At 37.1% G+C, this 19,172-nt stretch overlaps 1 protein-coding gene across 2 annotated transcripts in view; it reads right to left on the bottom strand.

Moving 5' to 3' along the window:
• The window catches only part of bms1 (BMS1 ribosome biogenesis factor), a 22,458-nt gene extending 20,374 nt beyond the window's left edge, over positions 1-2,084 (bottom strand). The window contains exons 1-3 of one of the 2 annotated variants that reach the window (XM_040135581.1): positions 1,973-2,069; positions 1,764-1,846; positions 227-407 (exon numbers count right to left, since the gene is read on the bottom strand). In XM_040135581.1, coding sequence (XP_039991515.1) covers positions 227-399 — 173 coding nt within the window. In that variant the 5' untranslated portion in view covers positions 400-407; positions 1,764-1,846; positions 1,973-2,069. Of the gene's footprint in view, positions 1-226; positions 408-1,763; positions 1,847-1,972 lie in introns of both variants that reach the window. The other variant, XM_040135580.1, reaches the window with a different exon arrangement.
• Between the last annotated feature and the right edge of the window lie 17,088 nt (positions 2,085-19,172).

Raw genomic sequence — 19,172 nt, 5'->3', positions numbered from 1 at the left:
TACTCACATTTTTATCTATGGACCATGCTTGAATTTGAGATTCATCAATTAATGGAATTTTGTCAAATGTGTGTCCCCCTAATTGGTACAGAGCCAGAAGGCCTACCATGTGAACAAAGATCTACTGAATTTTACATTACATCCTGGATGCTACAAGGGACTGAAGTCTCAGTCTGTCTAACAAATGTGTGGCAGTACAGTTAATAAGAAAGCCATAAGTATTGACCTGTGGAAGGTCCTTGCCATGCGGACAGCAGACTGAACCGCATATGCTTTGGGGTTGCATTTGCGTTCATCCTCCTCTGTTGAGCCTCCCTGCTTTTTGAGCTTCTTCTTTTCAGCCTTCGGTCCGCTGTGCTTTTGCTGATGTCGCTTTTGTTCCTTATCCTTCCTGTCCATCCTGTAAACTGCATATATATACACATATATACGCATATATATACACACATATATACATATATACATGCATATATATACATATATACATGCATAATACATATATACATGCATACATGCACATACATACATACATGCACATACATACATACATACATGCACATATATACATGCACATATATACATGCATACATATATACATGCACATATATACATGCATACATATATACATGCATACATATACATAAACATACATATACATACACATACATATACATACATGCGCATATACACACACACATGTATACGCATATACACACACATATATACGCATATACACACACATATATACGCATATACACACACATATATACACATATATACACACACATATATACACATATATACACACACATATATACACATATATCTATATTTAGATATATCTATATATCTATATCTACACATATCTATACCTACACATATCTATACATCTATCTATCTATATCTATCTATATCCATATGTAGCTGTATTTGTATATATATCTATATATCTCTATCTATATATCTCTGTCTATATATCTCTATCTATATCTATCTCTATATATCTATATCTATATCTATATAGATATATCTATATCTATATATATATATATCTATATATCTATATCTATATCTATATCTATATCTATATCTATATCTATATCTATATATCTATATATATATATATATATATATATATATATATATAGATATATCTATATAGATATATAGATATAGATATATAGATATATATATATATATATAGATATATAGCTGTAAGCATATCTATATATATCTATATCTATATCTATATCTAGCTGTAAGCATATCTATATAGATAGATATAGATATGCTTATATATAGATACACACATACATATATATACATTAATACATGAATACATGAAAACTTGATCTCCCATTAGGCTCTTATTTTGGTTGATTGTGTTTTTGTCTGTTTTATTGTTCTTATCTTTTGGTCTCTTTTTATGCCCATAAAGGAGATTCGGTTGTATCTTTAGTTTCTACTTATATGTGAACATGACTGTTATGATACATGAAAAATGGAAATACATTTTTAATTTAGATTAAAATAAAACAAAATAATATATATTTGTTCGAGTCATTATACACAATTATATGAAATACTATGTATTAATTTTATTTTCATAAATATTGGGGTTTTTTTAGTAGCTTCCACGTCATGCGACCCAGTGAGTTCCAGGATATTCTAAAAGGTGTAGCTACATGACCCAAAGAGGGCACAGCCCTGCATACTGTTCTACAGTACAATGCAATACATGACAAAAGATATAATAGCAATACAGAATTATGTAGAGGGGTATTGGTTCCTGAAATCACCCCCCTCCGGTTAAGCACGGGGATTGGGAAGTGAGCTAGACGTCCTCCTATTGCAAACACAAGGGGAAATTTAAGAATAATTTCACCTTGCTAGTACCGTGCAGCCTCTCCAAAACAGCTACACTTATCTGTTAAATGTTCACAAAACAAACAGAAATTATTAGTCGCCATACCTGCATATAACCCGCCTGCAATCCGCTTCCAGTCTGCCTGTTTTCTTTATTTCTCACGTGTGTACTGTGACCTCCGGCCCGGAAGTGTACGGAAGTGTCACTTCGTATTAACACGAGTGGAAAAGAGTTGAAACAAAATTCTAAAAGGATCCGCACAGTGAGGGTGGCGCCCTCTTTAGGCTTGATGGCGATGAACATGGTCTCTGAATGCTTTGCGTTTTTTTAAGCAACTTTATTTATAACACATGGTCTATAAGTACAATGACGAACTCAATACTGTATAATACAAGGTGTCCTGTCCAAAACAGAATCACAAGGATGTTTTCAATATATCCATAGGATACAATTTAACTTGGAAAAGCGACATTTATGTATACAGTATTATGTTATGGTGATGATATTATTAACTACAAATTCATTATGCTCGATCTTCAAGCTTACTCCTAACCGGATCATTTTGAAACAGAAAAATCTATATTTATGGATTTGGAGTGAGTGAGTGAGTGAGTGACAGAGTTGAGTTTGTGATGAAGTTACACCATCGGTCGTCAAGTGTTGAACTTTCCCCAATTGGTCTTTGCGCTTTCATTTTCTATTTCGTCATCAGGGGGCGTTTACAGCAGATTCAGAAGTTTTCAACTACGTCGGCAGAGGGCTTTTATATCAGTTCCTCTGGTGACTGCGCCATCTTCCAAATCCAACATTTCAAGATATATGATTTGTTTTGTTCTTGCAAGTGCATTTATAACCTTTTTTTAAACTCAATCGAAGTTTAACCATATCATGTGATATGCTACTTCAGTATACTTTAACAACAAATATAACTAACAACACCACAGAAAATTTAATGAACATTTAATATCGAGGAATTCACATTATAGACGCTAACACTGACTATTACTGTAACAGATTGCCCACATTTTCGCACATTGACCATATACGGTCCAGCCATATACTTGGTTTTGACCTAAGCTAGTCATTAAACTCCAATTTACAGTAAGTATATTACCATTTCCATCCATCAGATGCACAATTGACCATATATTTTACTCTATCCATTCTTTCATAAATGTTGATTTTCTTTCACTTAATATAACTCTACTATTCCACAGTGGGACATTGTGAGGGCTGAAATTTTGTTTATAAATCATTTTCCATTTTGACAGGACTTAGAAGGTAGACAGTTTAACAGGTAATTTAGATATGTCAAATTCACATTTTAACAAAAACTCAATACCTTCTCATTTATTGTATACAAGTGAAGGTAATTAGAACCACACCTCTTTACCATTCCTTACAAAAGATTTAAGCCATTTAATTTTTAATACTTCAGTCATGATTTCAGAATCTATTGCTTTTATCCCACCTTCTCAATAATTTTTTAGCAAAATCTCCTTTTCTGGTATCAATGATGCTTATTTTCCCAAATGAAATTAAAATTTGGTTTGTTAATTTCTTTGATAATCTTGGAAAATAGAGCTAAGAATTATGGAGGGTAGATCAGCCTAGTTAAAGTTTCCATGTTTCTAAGTAGCGTTCTCCAAAACAGTGTCAGATCTCTTTTCAACCAATTGTTGACTGTTTTCTTACATTGATCAACAGTATTTTGCCATTATTTTTCTCACTAGTTACTGAACATTTGGTTATTCAAATCCCTAGGTATTGACTATCTCTTTTTGACAGCTATATTATATAATGAAGATTACGAATAGTCCTGGATGCTTCACATTTGCTTCACATAAGTTGTCATTTGTCCAGTTTCAAAGGCAGACCAGAAGCTTGAGGAAATAACTATCATTTCTGAGGCCAAAGAAATTTCTTTGTTTTTTAGAAAAAGCATTTTGTCATCAGCTGACTTATAATTACTTGTTGACCATTTACGTTTAATCCCTCAATGTTAGACATTTTCATGAGAATGACCAGTAATTCAATAACTGTAATGAATAGAAGAGGTTAAATATTACTTTCCTGTCTTATGCATCTTCCTATGTTGAAAGGGGGGTGTGTGTCCTCTGGGAGGGAACACAGTTGTTAATGTCTGTATGTAACATAATAATCATGTCTAAGAACCTGTGTTTTCAAAAATAAATGCATGTTCAACTGAGTAGAGTGCTGTATAGAAATCCAAGAATAGCATTTAACCATTATTAAATCACCGTAATCAATAAGGTCCAGAACCAAGCAATATTATTATGAATAGATCTTCCTTGAGGAATCCCGATTGACTATTACTAACAATTTTCAATGTGCCTTCTTTTAATCTTGCTGCCAAGTCTGTTGTAAACATTTTATAATCTGTATTTAGAAGAGTGATAGGTCTTAGATTGCTTAGAAATCATTTCTCCTTTTCCAGGATTAGGTATTAGTTTAATTATTCCTTGTTTGACTGTTGTCATTAGTTCCTTTCTGAAAAGGCATTAATTTATTGCCAGGAACATTAATATTTTGATTTCTTCCCAGAAATGTTTATAAAAGTTAGCCGTCATGCCATCTGGACCTGTTGAGATCTTCCTCACAGATTTCTCTAAAGGGTTCATCAATTAAAGGAATCATGTTTTCAAACAACAATTTAGCACTTTGTTTAGGAGTGATTATTTATAAAGGTTGCTGTAAAATTCCAGAACTTCTTTTGTTATTCATTTTGATTCAGTGCATTCTTCCCCATTTATTATAAGACAACATATCAATTTTTTTTCCATTCCACATCTACATCTTTCTAAATTACTGAAATGTGATGTTTTTTTTCTCCAAGCGGATAGAGGTATCCACTTGGCTCTAGACCTTGTATATGCTCCCTGTACTATGTTGAGATCAATTTTATCTGTTATGTGGGTAACAGAACAGGTGAACCCAAGTGCAGACACTGAGACAGCAGTGGAGTTAAGACTTTTACTGCAGGTTAGGAGGTAGCTTGAGCCTGGGACTGAGGCTTCCATTTCATTTACGTATTTAATGTCTCTTCTGAAGACGTGCCATTTTGTTTTTTTTCTCAGAGTAGGCTTTTTCTGGAGTATTTGTCAGCGTCGCGTTACCTCTATCCTGTTTGTTGAAGCTAATCTCTGTGGATGTAGCATAATTATGCTCCCCATCTTCTCCCCATCTTCTTCAGTATGTTTGAAGGGGAGGGTTTTAGATGTTGAAATTTTGTAATGTTTTTATCATGTTTTAGGTTGTGTTCCAGGAAAAAAAAAAAAAAACATGAAAGTATTCAATTAATGCTACATTGGGACTCCGTTTGCAGAGCTCAGGGGGGGGCCCAGTCTGCCATCCAACCAATTAAAGCAACGACTTTGGAGAGAGAGAAAACGGTTTTGAAAGAAGGCCAGCAGAGGGCAGCCATGTCATTATTTTATTGATAGTTTCAAGGTGAAAGAAGTTGGTTGTTGATGCAAGAGGAGTTGAAATAGCGAGGATGTAATTCATATAATTGGAAATTAAACCTATATGTCTGATTATGAAGTACTTGGGTGAAAGATTAGTTAGATCACTCTTAAATATCGTGAATATAGAAGAACTAAAAAGAAGCTGGGATTGCTGTTTGGTCTTGGGCAAAATGAGAAGAAGATAGGAAATATGAACAAAGGAGAGGAAACCAAATTTTAATGAACAGCGGAAGATCTAAAAGAGAAGAAACCAAAAGGAGTCAAAAGGAGAAAAAAGATCAAGAGAAGTTCCATGGTGAAATGTCTTTAACCACCTTGTGTGAACTTTTGATGTTTAAGGGTCAGCTCGTTGGCAGTCTTTCACAGGGACTGTGAGCCAGACCAAGGGTGATACATCTGACAACCCCTTCTGTTTCTTTCTCTTCTAAATTCCTCTTTATATTTTGGCTTTCAAATTTTAGCTTCATTAGTCTCAGCTGGGCACTGTTAAACTCTAGAGTAGACAGCACTAGAAGCACTCTGCCTCAGAGTTAAAGATAACGTGAAGTCATGGGAGCTACCTAGTGAACTCAGTGTCCCACTGCTGAACAACAAAGCATCACTCTGCAACAGTGGACCCGCATTCTTTTTAATCAGAAAATTATTTTGCACACCGTATCAGCACAGAACTTAATTCTTCAGCATTACCAGAGCTGCAGTAAAGATTTTGTACCACTTGATGGTGCCAGCAGACAGTTTACATTCCTGAGCAGGATTCAGCACCACAAGTAAAGAATCACAAAAGAGATGTAATTATGTAGATTTGACAAATGAAATAACAACAAATAAAACAGTAATTATAGTGCTGGTGAAAAATGTACTGGAAAAATATTTTCTGTCCACTGTTTGATGGAAACGCGCCAAAGCCTGACCAAATTCCGACGCCTTTATTTTAAATTTCACCATCCTAATTAAAATCACTGTGGTCATCATTATCTTCTTCTTCTTTACTGTCATCAGTGTTATCATTAGCATCTTGTTATGAAGAGTCAAATAAACCTGAGCTACCCTCCTGGTTTTCAAAGCCTTTGAACTTTCTCTCTTTAACATCAAGTGCATGTTGTCCTTTCAATGATCCATTTTCAACTTCCCCCTAATAATATATACATACTGGCCAGGGAATATACATACTACACCTGGGATTTAACCTGAAAAAAGATCAGGACACAGGGACGGTGCCTAAATATTGAAAGTGCATTAGGGAATGAACATTAGCATTTATTGTATAGTAGTGAGTGATCTTTCATTTCAATTATGTTATGATTGTCAGAATCATAAAGGCTTTTCTTTAAATGTTTTTTTTTTTTGAAGTAACGGATAATGAAAATCAATTCTTTATTTCTCATCTATGATCCAAACACAAAAAAAACCCCAATAAAGGCTTGGTTTTTTTTCGGAAAAAAAACACAACTATTTGCAGCACAGTGTAAGTCATTTTACGCGTCTACTGGGACAGGAACGAGAACGCTCCAGAACTTGCCTGAGAATCCTCCAGTTTTTAAGATTTCTTCAGCATCAAAGAAATGCAGTGATAGTTGTCAATACTTCCAATAGTACACATCAAAATTGAACTGAATAGTTAATTCGGCGAACTTTATTTTTCATAAACGCTAAAAATAATGTATACTGCTGTTCAAGCTGATATTTATTACATTAAATCAGGTCCTGCCATCACCGAAGTGTATTTGCTGCAAGTTTATCAAGTGCCACACCCAAAGAAGTCTTTAACTTCCTGGTCACACAAATCAGACAAATATATATATATATATATATATATATATATATATATATATATATATCAGAATCAAATTCGGTCCATGGCCCGTTTTTTTATTTACTATTTTTGACTTCAGTATAAAATCGATATTTCGAGAAACAAACCGTTATTTTTTTTATGTATGTGTGTTGAATTCATAAATAAATAAATCCTTTTTTTTCAGTTTTCGATTTGATATCCTCAGTTGAATATGAAAAGAACGAAAGATACACGGATTCAGTGCGTGGTGAATTACTTACATTACCGTATTTCCTCAAATAGTGGCCTTAGTCTTTATTTACCTACACTGCAGAAGAAAACAGGACTTTATTTGAGGCGGGCTTTTATTTCTAATTCCCTCTGTTTGATAAATATAATTGATCATATTTTAGTAGAGAGGCTTGTTTTGATCCGCTCCCGTTGTCCTGTTAAAGTTACCGCATTTAGTTTGCCGCTGTTAAAAGAACCTCAACACTTCCGGTAACACTTTCAAATTAAAAGCTCCCTAGTGTTTCAGTGGAAACTGTTTTTCCCCCCCTGGCCTGTATTTGGGGACCGGCCTTTGACTGTGTCGACCATGTCCCCGATTATTATTGGAGACCCGGCTTTTACTTGAGGAAATAAAGTAGTTCATTACAATACAAGCAAGTGATATGACTGCCAAAATCAAAGATTAAATCTAACTAGAAAAAATTGTATAGAAAATGTATGTGTACTTAACAGAAACATATGAAAAAGTTTTGTCTTTAGACAATTTGAAAAAATCTTTGCATGTATAAGTAATAGCTAAGGACTGTATACCTGAAGTTGAAGCACTGAAAAGAGAGGAAGTGACAGCTTAAACACAATTACTGGAAGGAGTTGAAAAGGCAGTAAAAATTGCAGTGCTGAAAGGCTGAAATGTCAGATGAATTGTAAGAGCTGAAAGTAATTTAACTTTCACTTAGTAAAACTTCGTTGATGTGTCAGTTGTTGTGAAGGCACTAAAAGCAGTTGAACTGTCAGCTGAAAAGTAGGAGATGAATAGAAGTGCTGAATGGACTTAAAGGTTCAGGAATCACTCATTTATGCATGTATGTAGTTTAATGAATTTTTACTCCTTATATTTCTTAATCATTTTAGAAAGACAGCAAATTCATTTTAAAATGTTTCAAACAACGTGGTGATTTATATTTGGGTAAATAAATAAGATTGTTTGCAAGATATGGAACCTTTTTGTCCTGCATAAAGACTCCAAAAGTCTAAAATTTGAAATTGCGAATGCAGTGACTCCAGTCTCCACAAGTCTTCCACCTCCAGTCAGCTCCAATATGGGGGTTCAGAGCTCACTGGGATTTGGTGAAATGTAGACATCAAAGGAATACAAAATGTGGAAATATGAATACTTAGGCCTAAATCTTAAGAAGGCTAAATTCCTGTGCCAAATTCTTGTTCACTTTTAAAGAGGAGCAAAAGAAGAATCTGAACTGGAAAAATGTCAAACTGGCATGGGATGTGCCCGGCCCAAGACAAAAAAGCTCTGCAGCAGGTGATTAGAAGTGCCCAGAGCATCATTGGTACCCATCTAAAAAGTATCAGTGATATTGGTGAGGTGAGGTGTCTGCACAGAGCCCGAAGGATACTAAAAGACAATACCCAGTAAATCTTGAATCTTAAAATAATGAAATGTTCACATTACTTGTAAGTTTCTTGACTTTTCGTTTAATATTTGTGAAATATCCAGAAAAAAGATATTTCACAAATATTAATACTTTTCACTTTCTAAGTAATTCTTAATGGAATGTTATTATATGCAAATAAATGTCTCCCTTGCTCCAGTATAGAACATAACTAATTATTTAATTAAGTGCGTGTGCGTGTGTGCGTGTATGATTAAAACTTTTGAAAAAAGCTTGTTAAAGTGATGAGAAGAGGATGATTTGTTTCTAGTTTACTTGGATTTCATCTCAACCGTTTAGTTGAGTAAGATGTATAGTATAAAAAGTCTTACGGCATTACAACTCTATTGCCTAACACATTCAAAGACAAAGAACACACACACACACACACACACACACCTTTTTTTTCTCTCCAAAATAAGAGTGGAAAAATGCTCCATTACAAGTAAAAGTCTAGAGCCCATGCACTGACCCAAAAGACAGGTGACTATTTAGGAGATATTAAAAATAAGAAAATTGAAGGTGTAGTACTGCTTGATTTTACAGCTGACTTTGATATTACTGATCATGAAAAAATTTAAGTGTTATGGATTCAGTCAGTCTGCATTATCATGGATAAATAGTTATTTTAATATTAAGCCACAAACTCTTTTCTTTAATGGAAGTTACTCCAAAGCAAAATGTTTAAAACATGGTCTATCTATAGGAAGAAATTATTTTGATGTAATCTTGCTGTGTTCAAATTATTTAACATAAGATACAGTTAAACAAGTAAATCAATCCTTGGTGTTATCCCACCTTGGTTACAGTCCAGCTGTTTTGCTGAGTACTTCTGTGGGTAATTTAAGAAAATAGTGTGTCTAGTTTTAATCTATTGTACTGTCCCTCAGCAAGATGATGACGACACACAGCTTCAAACTGTATACAATGTTCAATGACACCTTGTAAATCAACTGGAATAAACTGTCCTTTTCATCTTAGCTGCACAACTCTCTCTTAAGCTAGCTACACTCGAAACATAACAGTGAAACACTAACATGTCATTTTGTCCATTACACTATTATCAAAAAGCATCTTCTGAAAATAGATTTCAGAGTAGCTTCAACGCACCTTAGTATTGATTCTCCAAGTCTCTGGAACTCTACTGGAGGGATGGAACACCATTCTTCCAAAAGATGTTCCCTCATTTGGTGTTTTGATGATGGTGGTGGAGAGGGCTGTCTTACACACCAGTCCAAAATCTCCCATTGGTGTTCATTTGAGTTAAGATGTGGTGACTGTGAAGTCCATAGCATTTGATTCACATCATTCTCAAACCATTCAGTGACCCCTCGGGCCCTATGGATGGGAGGATTGATGGGGGCATTGTCATCGTCCTCAGAGTATAATTGGATGTTAAGTGCTTAATTGTACCATGCAGTGCACCTGTGTGGAAGTATCTGCATTCTCTGTTTCTCCACTCATTTACTCAGGTTTTTCCTTTAATTCGTCATATGGACGTATGTAGTCTCTCCAGCGTGTTCTCGGTCTACCCAAGTGTCTCCTACCAGTTGGATATCACAGAAAAACTTTTATATCTACAAGGAAAGGTGCACAAGTGCTGTGGTTGTGTCCAAACATTATTCTCCATTGGTGGAATTTATGATGTCCATACTATCTACCGACGGAGTTCACTGCTGTTGTAGCAGTCTGTGAGAGCTGTACAGCAGCATCAGTTGTCAACAAACAGCACACTCCAACGGATTTTTCATCATCACAGGCAACTTCAATCATGCTAATATGAAGACAGTTTGTTGAATTTCCACCAACATGTCTGCTACAAGAGGAGAAAATGCACTCGACGTTTACATCCCAAATTGTTGCTGCTCACTCTAACTCATAAGACTGTGTAGTGTTTGTACATAATATTTAGTTTGGAGTTTTTAGTCTTAGTCAATTGTTTTGTTTTTTTGACAACTTTGTTTATACTATGTTATAACGTAAAACATTTCACATTATAACATGATATAACTCATGTTTGAAATAAGGAAACTGTGCGCGGAGAATGGATAAATTGTAGAATATGGCTCATTTACATGGTTTGAGACCTGGCAAGATTCTGCTGTTATTTATAATGGCAGATGATATTGCGCCAGTTCACAACCTCAGTACATATCACGTTGAGACCAACTAATGACTTTATAATGTCAAAATCCATGAGGAGCAACATTTCGTTTCCCTGTATGTGAATCTTGCATAAACCTGACGTGTGCAAATTTAGTAGGTTATAAGTAAGTAAACTTTATTTCTATAGTGCTTTTCAAAACCATAGTTCCCGTTGTTTCACAGGTGCACAAAATATACAGTATCACAGAATAAAGCGAAAATTTCAGGGAGTGATCAAACATGGAGAAATGAAACAAAATATAAAAAACAAAACCATTGGAATAGAAATTATAAAAAGATTATAAAACTACAGTCCATACAAGTGGTTTGTTGAAAGCTTTTAGAAATGTGGCACTGACTAAGCTGATCGGATAGTGGAGGGAGTTTGTTCCACAGTGTTGGAGCTAAAATAGTAAAAGCATGATCCCCCTCTGCCTTAAGCCTGGACTGTAGAACAACTTTTTCAGATCTAAGGGTGCAGAATAAGGGATTAAAAGATCTGAAATAAAAAGTGGAGCAAAAACATATAGGGAATTAAAAGTTAATGGAATCTTAAATTGAAATCTGAAACGAATAGGAAGCCAGTGTAATTCAGTCAGGACTGGAGCGATACAGTGGCTTCAGAATTCAGACCCCTTCACTTTTTTTATACTTCATCGTGTTGTAACTTTAATTTCAAATAGATTAAACCGCAATTTTTGCCCATCGGTCTACACACAGTAACGCATAATGACAAAGTGAAAACATGCTTTAATATTTTTGCAAAATTTATTGAAGATCAAAAACTGATCTCTCATTTACAAAAGTATTCAGATACCTTCCCTTTTTTTTAGTATTTGTAGAAGCACATTTGGCAGCAATTACAGCTTTGAGTCTTCTTGGGTAAGTCTCTACAAGCTTTGTATACCTGGATTTAGGCAGTTCATCCCATTCTTCCTGGCAGATCCTCTACGGGAAGCATCTGTGAACTGACATCTTCAGGTATCTCCAAAGATGTTCTGTGGGGTTTAAGTCTGGGCTTTGGCTCGACCACTCAGGGACATTAAGAGATTTGTCCAGAAGCTACTCCAGTATTGTCTTGTCTGTATGCTTTGGGTCACTGTCGTCCCAGTCACAGGTTGCATACACTCTGGAGCCGTTTTTTTTTTTTTTTTTTTTCCCCAAAGACCTCTCTGTATTTGGCTGCATTCATCCTTCCCTTGATTCTGACCAGTCTCCCTGTCCCTGCTGCTGAGGTGCACCCCATAGCATGATGCTGCCACCACTGTACTTCATCATAGGGATGGTTCTGGGCAGGTGATGACCAGATTTAACACTTAGAATTGAGGCCAAAAATAAATAAATAAATAAATCTAGATTTCGTCAGACCAGAAAATCTTGTTTGTCAGCATCTGAGACTCCTTTAGCTGCCTTAACTATGTCTGTCTACTGTTTGCTGCTGAGCAGGGATTGTACAGTGAGCTTTTACCACTTTTTCCATTGAAAACAGCTGGTGGAAACAAGGTTGATGAAAGCTGTGAGACTGAACCAAAACAAAGTTGTGGTCTAGAAAACCAAAACAATGAGATAAAAATGCTCTGTACAGCTAAGAGCTAAAGAGTTGGTTAAAATTCTCTGTGGGTTGCTCACTGATAGACACACCTTTCGCAAATCTCATGGTACTTTGATCAATTCTTTATGAAAAAATATTGATTAGAGCAGCTTCTAATATCTTTTATATCGTTTTGTATGCCTGAGTCTATATTGAATTGACTTTATGAACAGATGTGTAAATTTGGATTAACATGTTTATATTGACCTACCTGATATTTAATTATAATGAAACTCAACACACAGGATCCCCACAGCCTTACCAAAACTCGAAGTCCATTTAAGTAGGTTCCCTGGACTTGTCTACATTTCATGCAACACATTGGTAGAACACAGAGGATCATAGCCTCACACTGCTCAATCACGTAACCAATCATTAATCAGTCATTAACACTACACAGCTCAGAATGAAAATAAGAATCTGTGCATATATTTGTTACTGTTCAAAACAAATTGTTTTACTCAAAAATTCTCCACTCTTGCCCTCTCCATAACCTGTCTACCCGAGTCTGAATGTGTAACACGTAATGTCAGAGTTTTGAGAGGATCGCCTCTAAGCAAGGAGATGACTCAGACAGTTGTCTGTGCCTATGCACTGAACAGCAGTTCTGAGTAGCCGGCTCTTTAAGTCTCTGGGTGGGGTCCTGGAAAGGATACCACCTAGAGACTCTGTAGTTCTTTTCAGGGGGGACTTCAATGCTCATGAAAGGAATGATGGAGAAACCTTGAGGGGGATTACTGGTAGGAATGGCTTGCCTGATCTGAACTCAAGTGGTGCTTTCTTATTGGGCATCTGTGCTAGTCACATAAATAATGAAACACTTTTCCAAACAATAGTGCTTCATAGAGCAAAATAAAAACAAAAACACTCAAAGTGCAGGCCATATACACCATAAGTCTAAGGTAAGTATAAAGTAAGCTCAGCACACGAAATGACAGATGCTAATAGCAAGTTGCAGATTATTACATCAAAATGCCTGTGTGTATGTTTTGAAAAAGTTGAAACTGAGATGGCAAGCCTGAGTTCCTCTGGCAATGTCACAGCTAATGGAAGCTGCACAGCCCAGAAAGACCCAAACACTGACACACAAGACATATTGATGTGCTGAAGGTGCTTTAATATAAGAAAATCGTCTTACAGGCAGATGAATCGCAGGCAAATGAGCAGGTTCAGGCACAGGTAACAAAACTCAAGCAACAGAAACATCAGGAAAACACTATGGTACAAAACCAAGAATATGAGCAGAAATAAAAGCAGACAATCTGACAAGGAACAAAGGGCTTGAACTGGTATATATGGTGCAAGGCTGACTGTAGAACGAGATGCAGGTGGGGAGAGCTCAGGTGACTGCGGGGCTGATGACAAGTGGGAACAGGTGTGTGGATTGGAGGGGCAATCAGGTGAATAGGAACAGGGAAGAAGGTCTGAGGACATCTTGTGGGTGACTAATGGTAGGCAGGTCTGGGGAGATGAGGGGAGAAACATGGTCCCGGAGCAGAGAGAAGAGGTAGGAAACATGGGCCAAGGGGAACAGAGAAGCAGACTGTGAAAGGCAAGATATTCCAGAATTGGGGAGCTTTGACAGCAAAGGCTCTGTCCAAGTTACCAACCTTGATCTAGAAACAGCCAGGAGATCTGCCAGAGGACCTCAGACTGCAATTTGGCCTTGAACCTTATTAGTACAGTTTTACAAACAATTCTAAATTGAATAGTTAGCCAATAAAGAGAGGCCAAGATAGTGGTGATGAGAGAATATTTCCTTGAATTAGATAAGATTCTCACAGCTGCACTGAGCTGCAGACGGGAAAGACAACTTTGGTTCAAGAAAGAGTAGAATTACAGTAATTCAAACATGAAGACATAAAAGTGTGGATGACTTTCTCCAGGGTAGTAGAGGATAAAAAAGAAAGCAGGACTCTACTTTTTTTTTTAGCTTGGGTATTGAAGCTAAGGTCAGAGCCAAACAGCACTCCTAGGTTTTAGCAACAGGTTTAACATATACGTATAGACTACCAGGGTTAATTTGGATTGACTGGATAGAGTGTGGTATTTTATAAGGTTTCGTTGACTGCTGGTGTCACCCGCTATTATGTATACATACAGCTGTGTGTCATCTGCATAATAGTGAAAATTTATTTTATATTTACAAATAATGTCCACAAGTGGAAGCACGTAAATTGAAAATAATAATGGACTTAAAACTCAGCCTTCTGGCATACCACAGGTAAGATGTGCAGTGGAAGATGAGGAATTACCAGTAGAAACAGAGAAAGTTCTATGGCTGAGATATAACTTGAACCAAGGAAGGGCAAAAACAAAGATGCCAACCCCCATTTCAAGGTGACTAGGCAAGGTTGTGGTCAACCATGTCAAAATCAACACTAAGGTCCAGTAGTAGCAGAACTGAGCAGTCACTAGTATCAGAAACAACCAAAAGATCGTTCGTAACCCTCAGAAGGGCGGTTTCTGTGTGTTGCTATCTAAACCCAGATTACAATTTCTCAAAAAAGGCATTGTTATTCATGAACAATATTAATTCAGATGACTCTACTTTTTCTAAGAGTTTGGAAATTAATGGTAATTTGAAAATTTGTCTGTAACTATTGAGGTCCAGGAGATCAAGATTGGGTTTCTTTAAAAGTCGTAAGACAATAGCTTGTGGGAAATAGGAAGGAACCCAACCAGTAGCCAGTCAAATATTTGTGATATTGTGGTGTTAGTATCCTTTAAAGACACTGTGGTAGACAGTACATGCTGCTAAATGCCCACACCACAACCTGAATACACTGAGGAAGAATAGGCTGAAAACAACAAATAGATTGTACAGTTGTCACCATTATTTCAATAATATGATGTCTACACATAGATTTATATAGATGATATTTTTGATTTATAGTTTTTGGCTGGACCTCAACAGCAGGGTAGGCCCTATACATGTGAATGTACATGACTGAGTGAGTGAGTGAGTGAGTGATAAAGTTACAACAATGGTCAACTGAATGACTAAGTGCTGAAGTTACACCATTGGTCGTTGCTCTTTAAAAATGAATAGGTGCAAACTGTTTATATTGCATCATCAGGAGTATGTTTACAGGCAGTGCCTATTTAGTGCCTTTGTTGCTAGAATGACTGACTTTTCACAACCTTTTAGCAACTTTTCTTCACAAAAGCACCTAGTGAGAAATCTAGCAACTTTTTGGACAAACCGTAGCTACTTTCCATAGAAAAGAGTTGCCAGTATTGCCCTGCAAGCATGAGGTCGGGCTTTGCTTCCATGGGAACACCTCACTGTGTGTCTCATTCAATTGACAACATGGCACCTGACACAGATGTGAATGAGCTTCTAGCTTTCTCTCTGTATGATACTTTTACAAGTAAATATAGCTGAAGTCATAGCACAGCCATTGTCTCTAGCCTATGTGTATGATGATTTTTATCAGATGACTTCAGAGTTATAAAATCAGGATTTTCAGCAGAGCAGAGCAGCAGCTTGGAAATGGCTTGGAAGTGAATGCTGGTTAACATGTCGTCTTAATGGGCCACATTTCAGTGACTATTTCGAACTTGTTCCATTGTCTGACAACAGAAACAGAAAACATGTAAATGAGAACAGCATTATTGGGAATTTGGCTGCATTAAATTACTGTATATGTGAGCACAGAGAGTAGGAGAGAAGCAAACAGATAAAGAGCAATTCAGCCACACACTAGGTTTTGACCTAGTCTTGTTATAGATATTAGATGATGTTTCTATCAGTATGTTACTGTGTCTGAAGTCACTCAGCTTTCACTATATAAAGCTCTATATTTATTCTCTGCGGTTTTATTTGAGTGTATATATTCTGAGTACATAAAAGGGTTTGTAAAAACATCCAGTTTTTTGCAGTAATATTCAGTTATCCAGGGGATTGTTGTCTGTACAGTGCAAACAGGAAATGCTAGCAGCCAAAGCAGCAGGACTTTTCATGATGCAGAAGTGCCAGAATGTAAACAAATAGGCTAAAGATATGAAGGTACAGTATACTTAGGTTTAAGTTCAATACTCGAACACTCATTCTCAATAACTTCATTCAGTTAAGTCATCAGTTTTACCAGATTAGTTGATCAGTGTGTAAGCCACTCCCACATAATAATCTGAGATACAGATAGAAATTTGGATGTTTTTGAGACATAAATAGATACAGACAGTAGCTTTGCGTCACAAGTACAAGAATTACCATTGTGCGACATTATACTTGTTAGTGTTTGAAGTCTGAATTTATTGCACACTCTAGAGTTCGCACCTTTTATACAGAAAAGCAGAGTGCCGCCCCTGTGTTTGCTTTTAGATAGCATGCCAGGATTCCGAAATGAGGCTTGACACAACAGCATTTGCGTCTTTCCTGCCGCCGCCGAACTGTCTTTTCACAGTCCCCCACCCCCCACTCACACACCAACAAAGTGAGCTGATGAATTGGTCCATTTTCAGTGCTGTGTTGTTTGAGGTGGAATGATCCGTCATTTAGTAGAGATGACCTGATGTTACGAGAGAGTGAGAGAAAGCAGAGGAGAGAAAGATGAATGAGACCATAACAAATCCATAGCCAATATTTCCACATCACTGAGTCTGGCTGTTGCCATTTGAACAAAATACACATACAGTACATGGCACCACTCTCTGTGGATGAACCATCCGTTACAAAATAAGTTGTTACATTAAATGGTCAAGGAAATTCCTTGCACAGGGCCAGTACAACAAAAATTAACATGCATTATAATCAGTATATAGCATCAATGGTATGTATATCTGTTTTATATTTTGAATGAAATGCTATACAAAAGCAACTGGACTTTGCATGAGGTTCTTGAGGACGTTTCACCTCTCATCCAAGAGGCTTCAGTTCTAACTGACTGGTGGGGGACCCAGGCATTACTTCTTGTAGGGTCGTTAACACCTAGTCATTAGGGTCAAATTAGTCATTGTGTGACTTTGTGTTCAGCTGCCTTGGGAGGGATGACAAGACTGCATTGAAAGTGGCTGATAAGTGGTGTCATAGACCTCCTGCTCTGTTTTGTGATGGTCATTCCACTTTGACGTGGATGGCTTCTTACACTCCTCTTTTAAACCATCGGTCTTCTTTGGCCAAAATGTGTATATTGCTGTCCTCAAATGAGTGTCCCCTGTCTTGCAGATGTAGGTGGACTGCTGAGTCCTGACCTGAGGAGTTGGCTCTCCTGTGTTGTGCCATGGTCTTGTGAAGCGGTCGTTTTATTTCCCCAATGTACAGGTCCGTGCATTCTTCACTGCATTGAACTGCAAACACTACACGGTTCTGCTTTTGTCTGGGAGTTTGGTCCTTAGGGTGGACAAGCTTCTGCCTCAGAGTGATACTGGGCTTGAAGTGCAAAGGGATGCAGTGTTTGTTGTTCAGATACTCCCACAACATAAGTAATTACAAATACAAAGTTGTTCTTTTTATTGTTTGTTTTGTTGTTTGGCTAACTACACATTTTAAGTGCATCCCTGATGTCTTTCTCCATGAAGTGAGGAGCACATTGAAGATGACAGAAGCCTCAAAATTGGAGTACACAGAAAACCCACACACAGAGATCAATATTTAATCTTTGGGGTTTAAGCTGGAGGTTATCAGAACCCTACACCAGTGGGCGCAGAATGTGCCCACAAGGACCAAGGGGAGGGAGAACGAGAAAAAAAACACATCAGGGAAGCACTTAAAACGTAGGGTTACCCGAACTGGGCCTTCGTCGAAATCACAACAATGACACACATGTGACCTCAACAAATTTCAAGGTGTTAAGGACCCTACAAGAGGTCAAATGCCTGGGTCCCCCACCAGTCAGTTAGAACTGAAGAAGCCTTTTGGATGAGAGGTGAGACTTCTTCAAAAACTTCAAGTAAGTCAGGTTGCCTTCGTATAGCACTGAGAGAGAAAAGTCAGTGATCTAAGCACTTGCTACCCTTCATCCTAAATGCATCTAAAAAACAAGACAACAGTCATTTTGGGCTTTTTCGGACAGCAGATCAGTTTGAAATATTGCAGGGAGTAATGGAGCAAGAAGGAGCAACCACAGTGAGCTGTTAGATGAATAGCTGAATGTGCCCTGCTGTTTGTAGACTGATGCGGTGTGCAGTATAAAATCAGGTCATGGTTGCTCTTAGAATGAAGGAAAAAAGCCATTTATTGCCTGATTTCTTAGTTGGTTTTGCTTCCCCAGAATTCTGTGACCTGGGTTATTAAACTGCATTTGCTGTTACCATCGGGAACTACAGGTGTCGCCAAATAAACTAGAACTGGAATCTTCGACATTGCCATTTTAATAAGAAGGCAGGTTCCATTACCAACTGATCCAGTACAAATAATACCAACTGAATGTCGGTTTTGAACCCTCTCAAATCCCGGAGCTTTCTCCATCGAGTGAATTCCCGTCCGAGGTTCAGTCTTGTTTCGCCTGGGTTTCCTTAAGTCTCTCTCTTTGCATTCTTTGTCTTCCTTGATGATGGGGTTCTTTTTATTTTGCTGGTTTCGCTGTTTCCATAGTTACTGCAGTTGTTCCACTGTCTGCTATTTCCGCAACCTGGGAAAAGCTACCAATTACTACCAGGGAAAACAAAAGCGCTATCCTCTTCC

The sequence above is a fragment of the Xiphias gladius genome, chromosome 9 (genome assembly GCF_016859285.1).
Source record: "Xiphias gladius isolate SHS-SW01 ecotype Sanya breed wild chromosome 9, ASM1685928v1, whole genome shotgun sequence".
NCBI classification, from domain to species: Eukaryota; Metazoa; Chordata; class Actinopteri; order Istiophoriformes; family Xiphiidae; genus Xiphias; species Xiphias gladius.
This window is presented reverse-complemented; position numbering and strand designations above follow the sequence as displayed.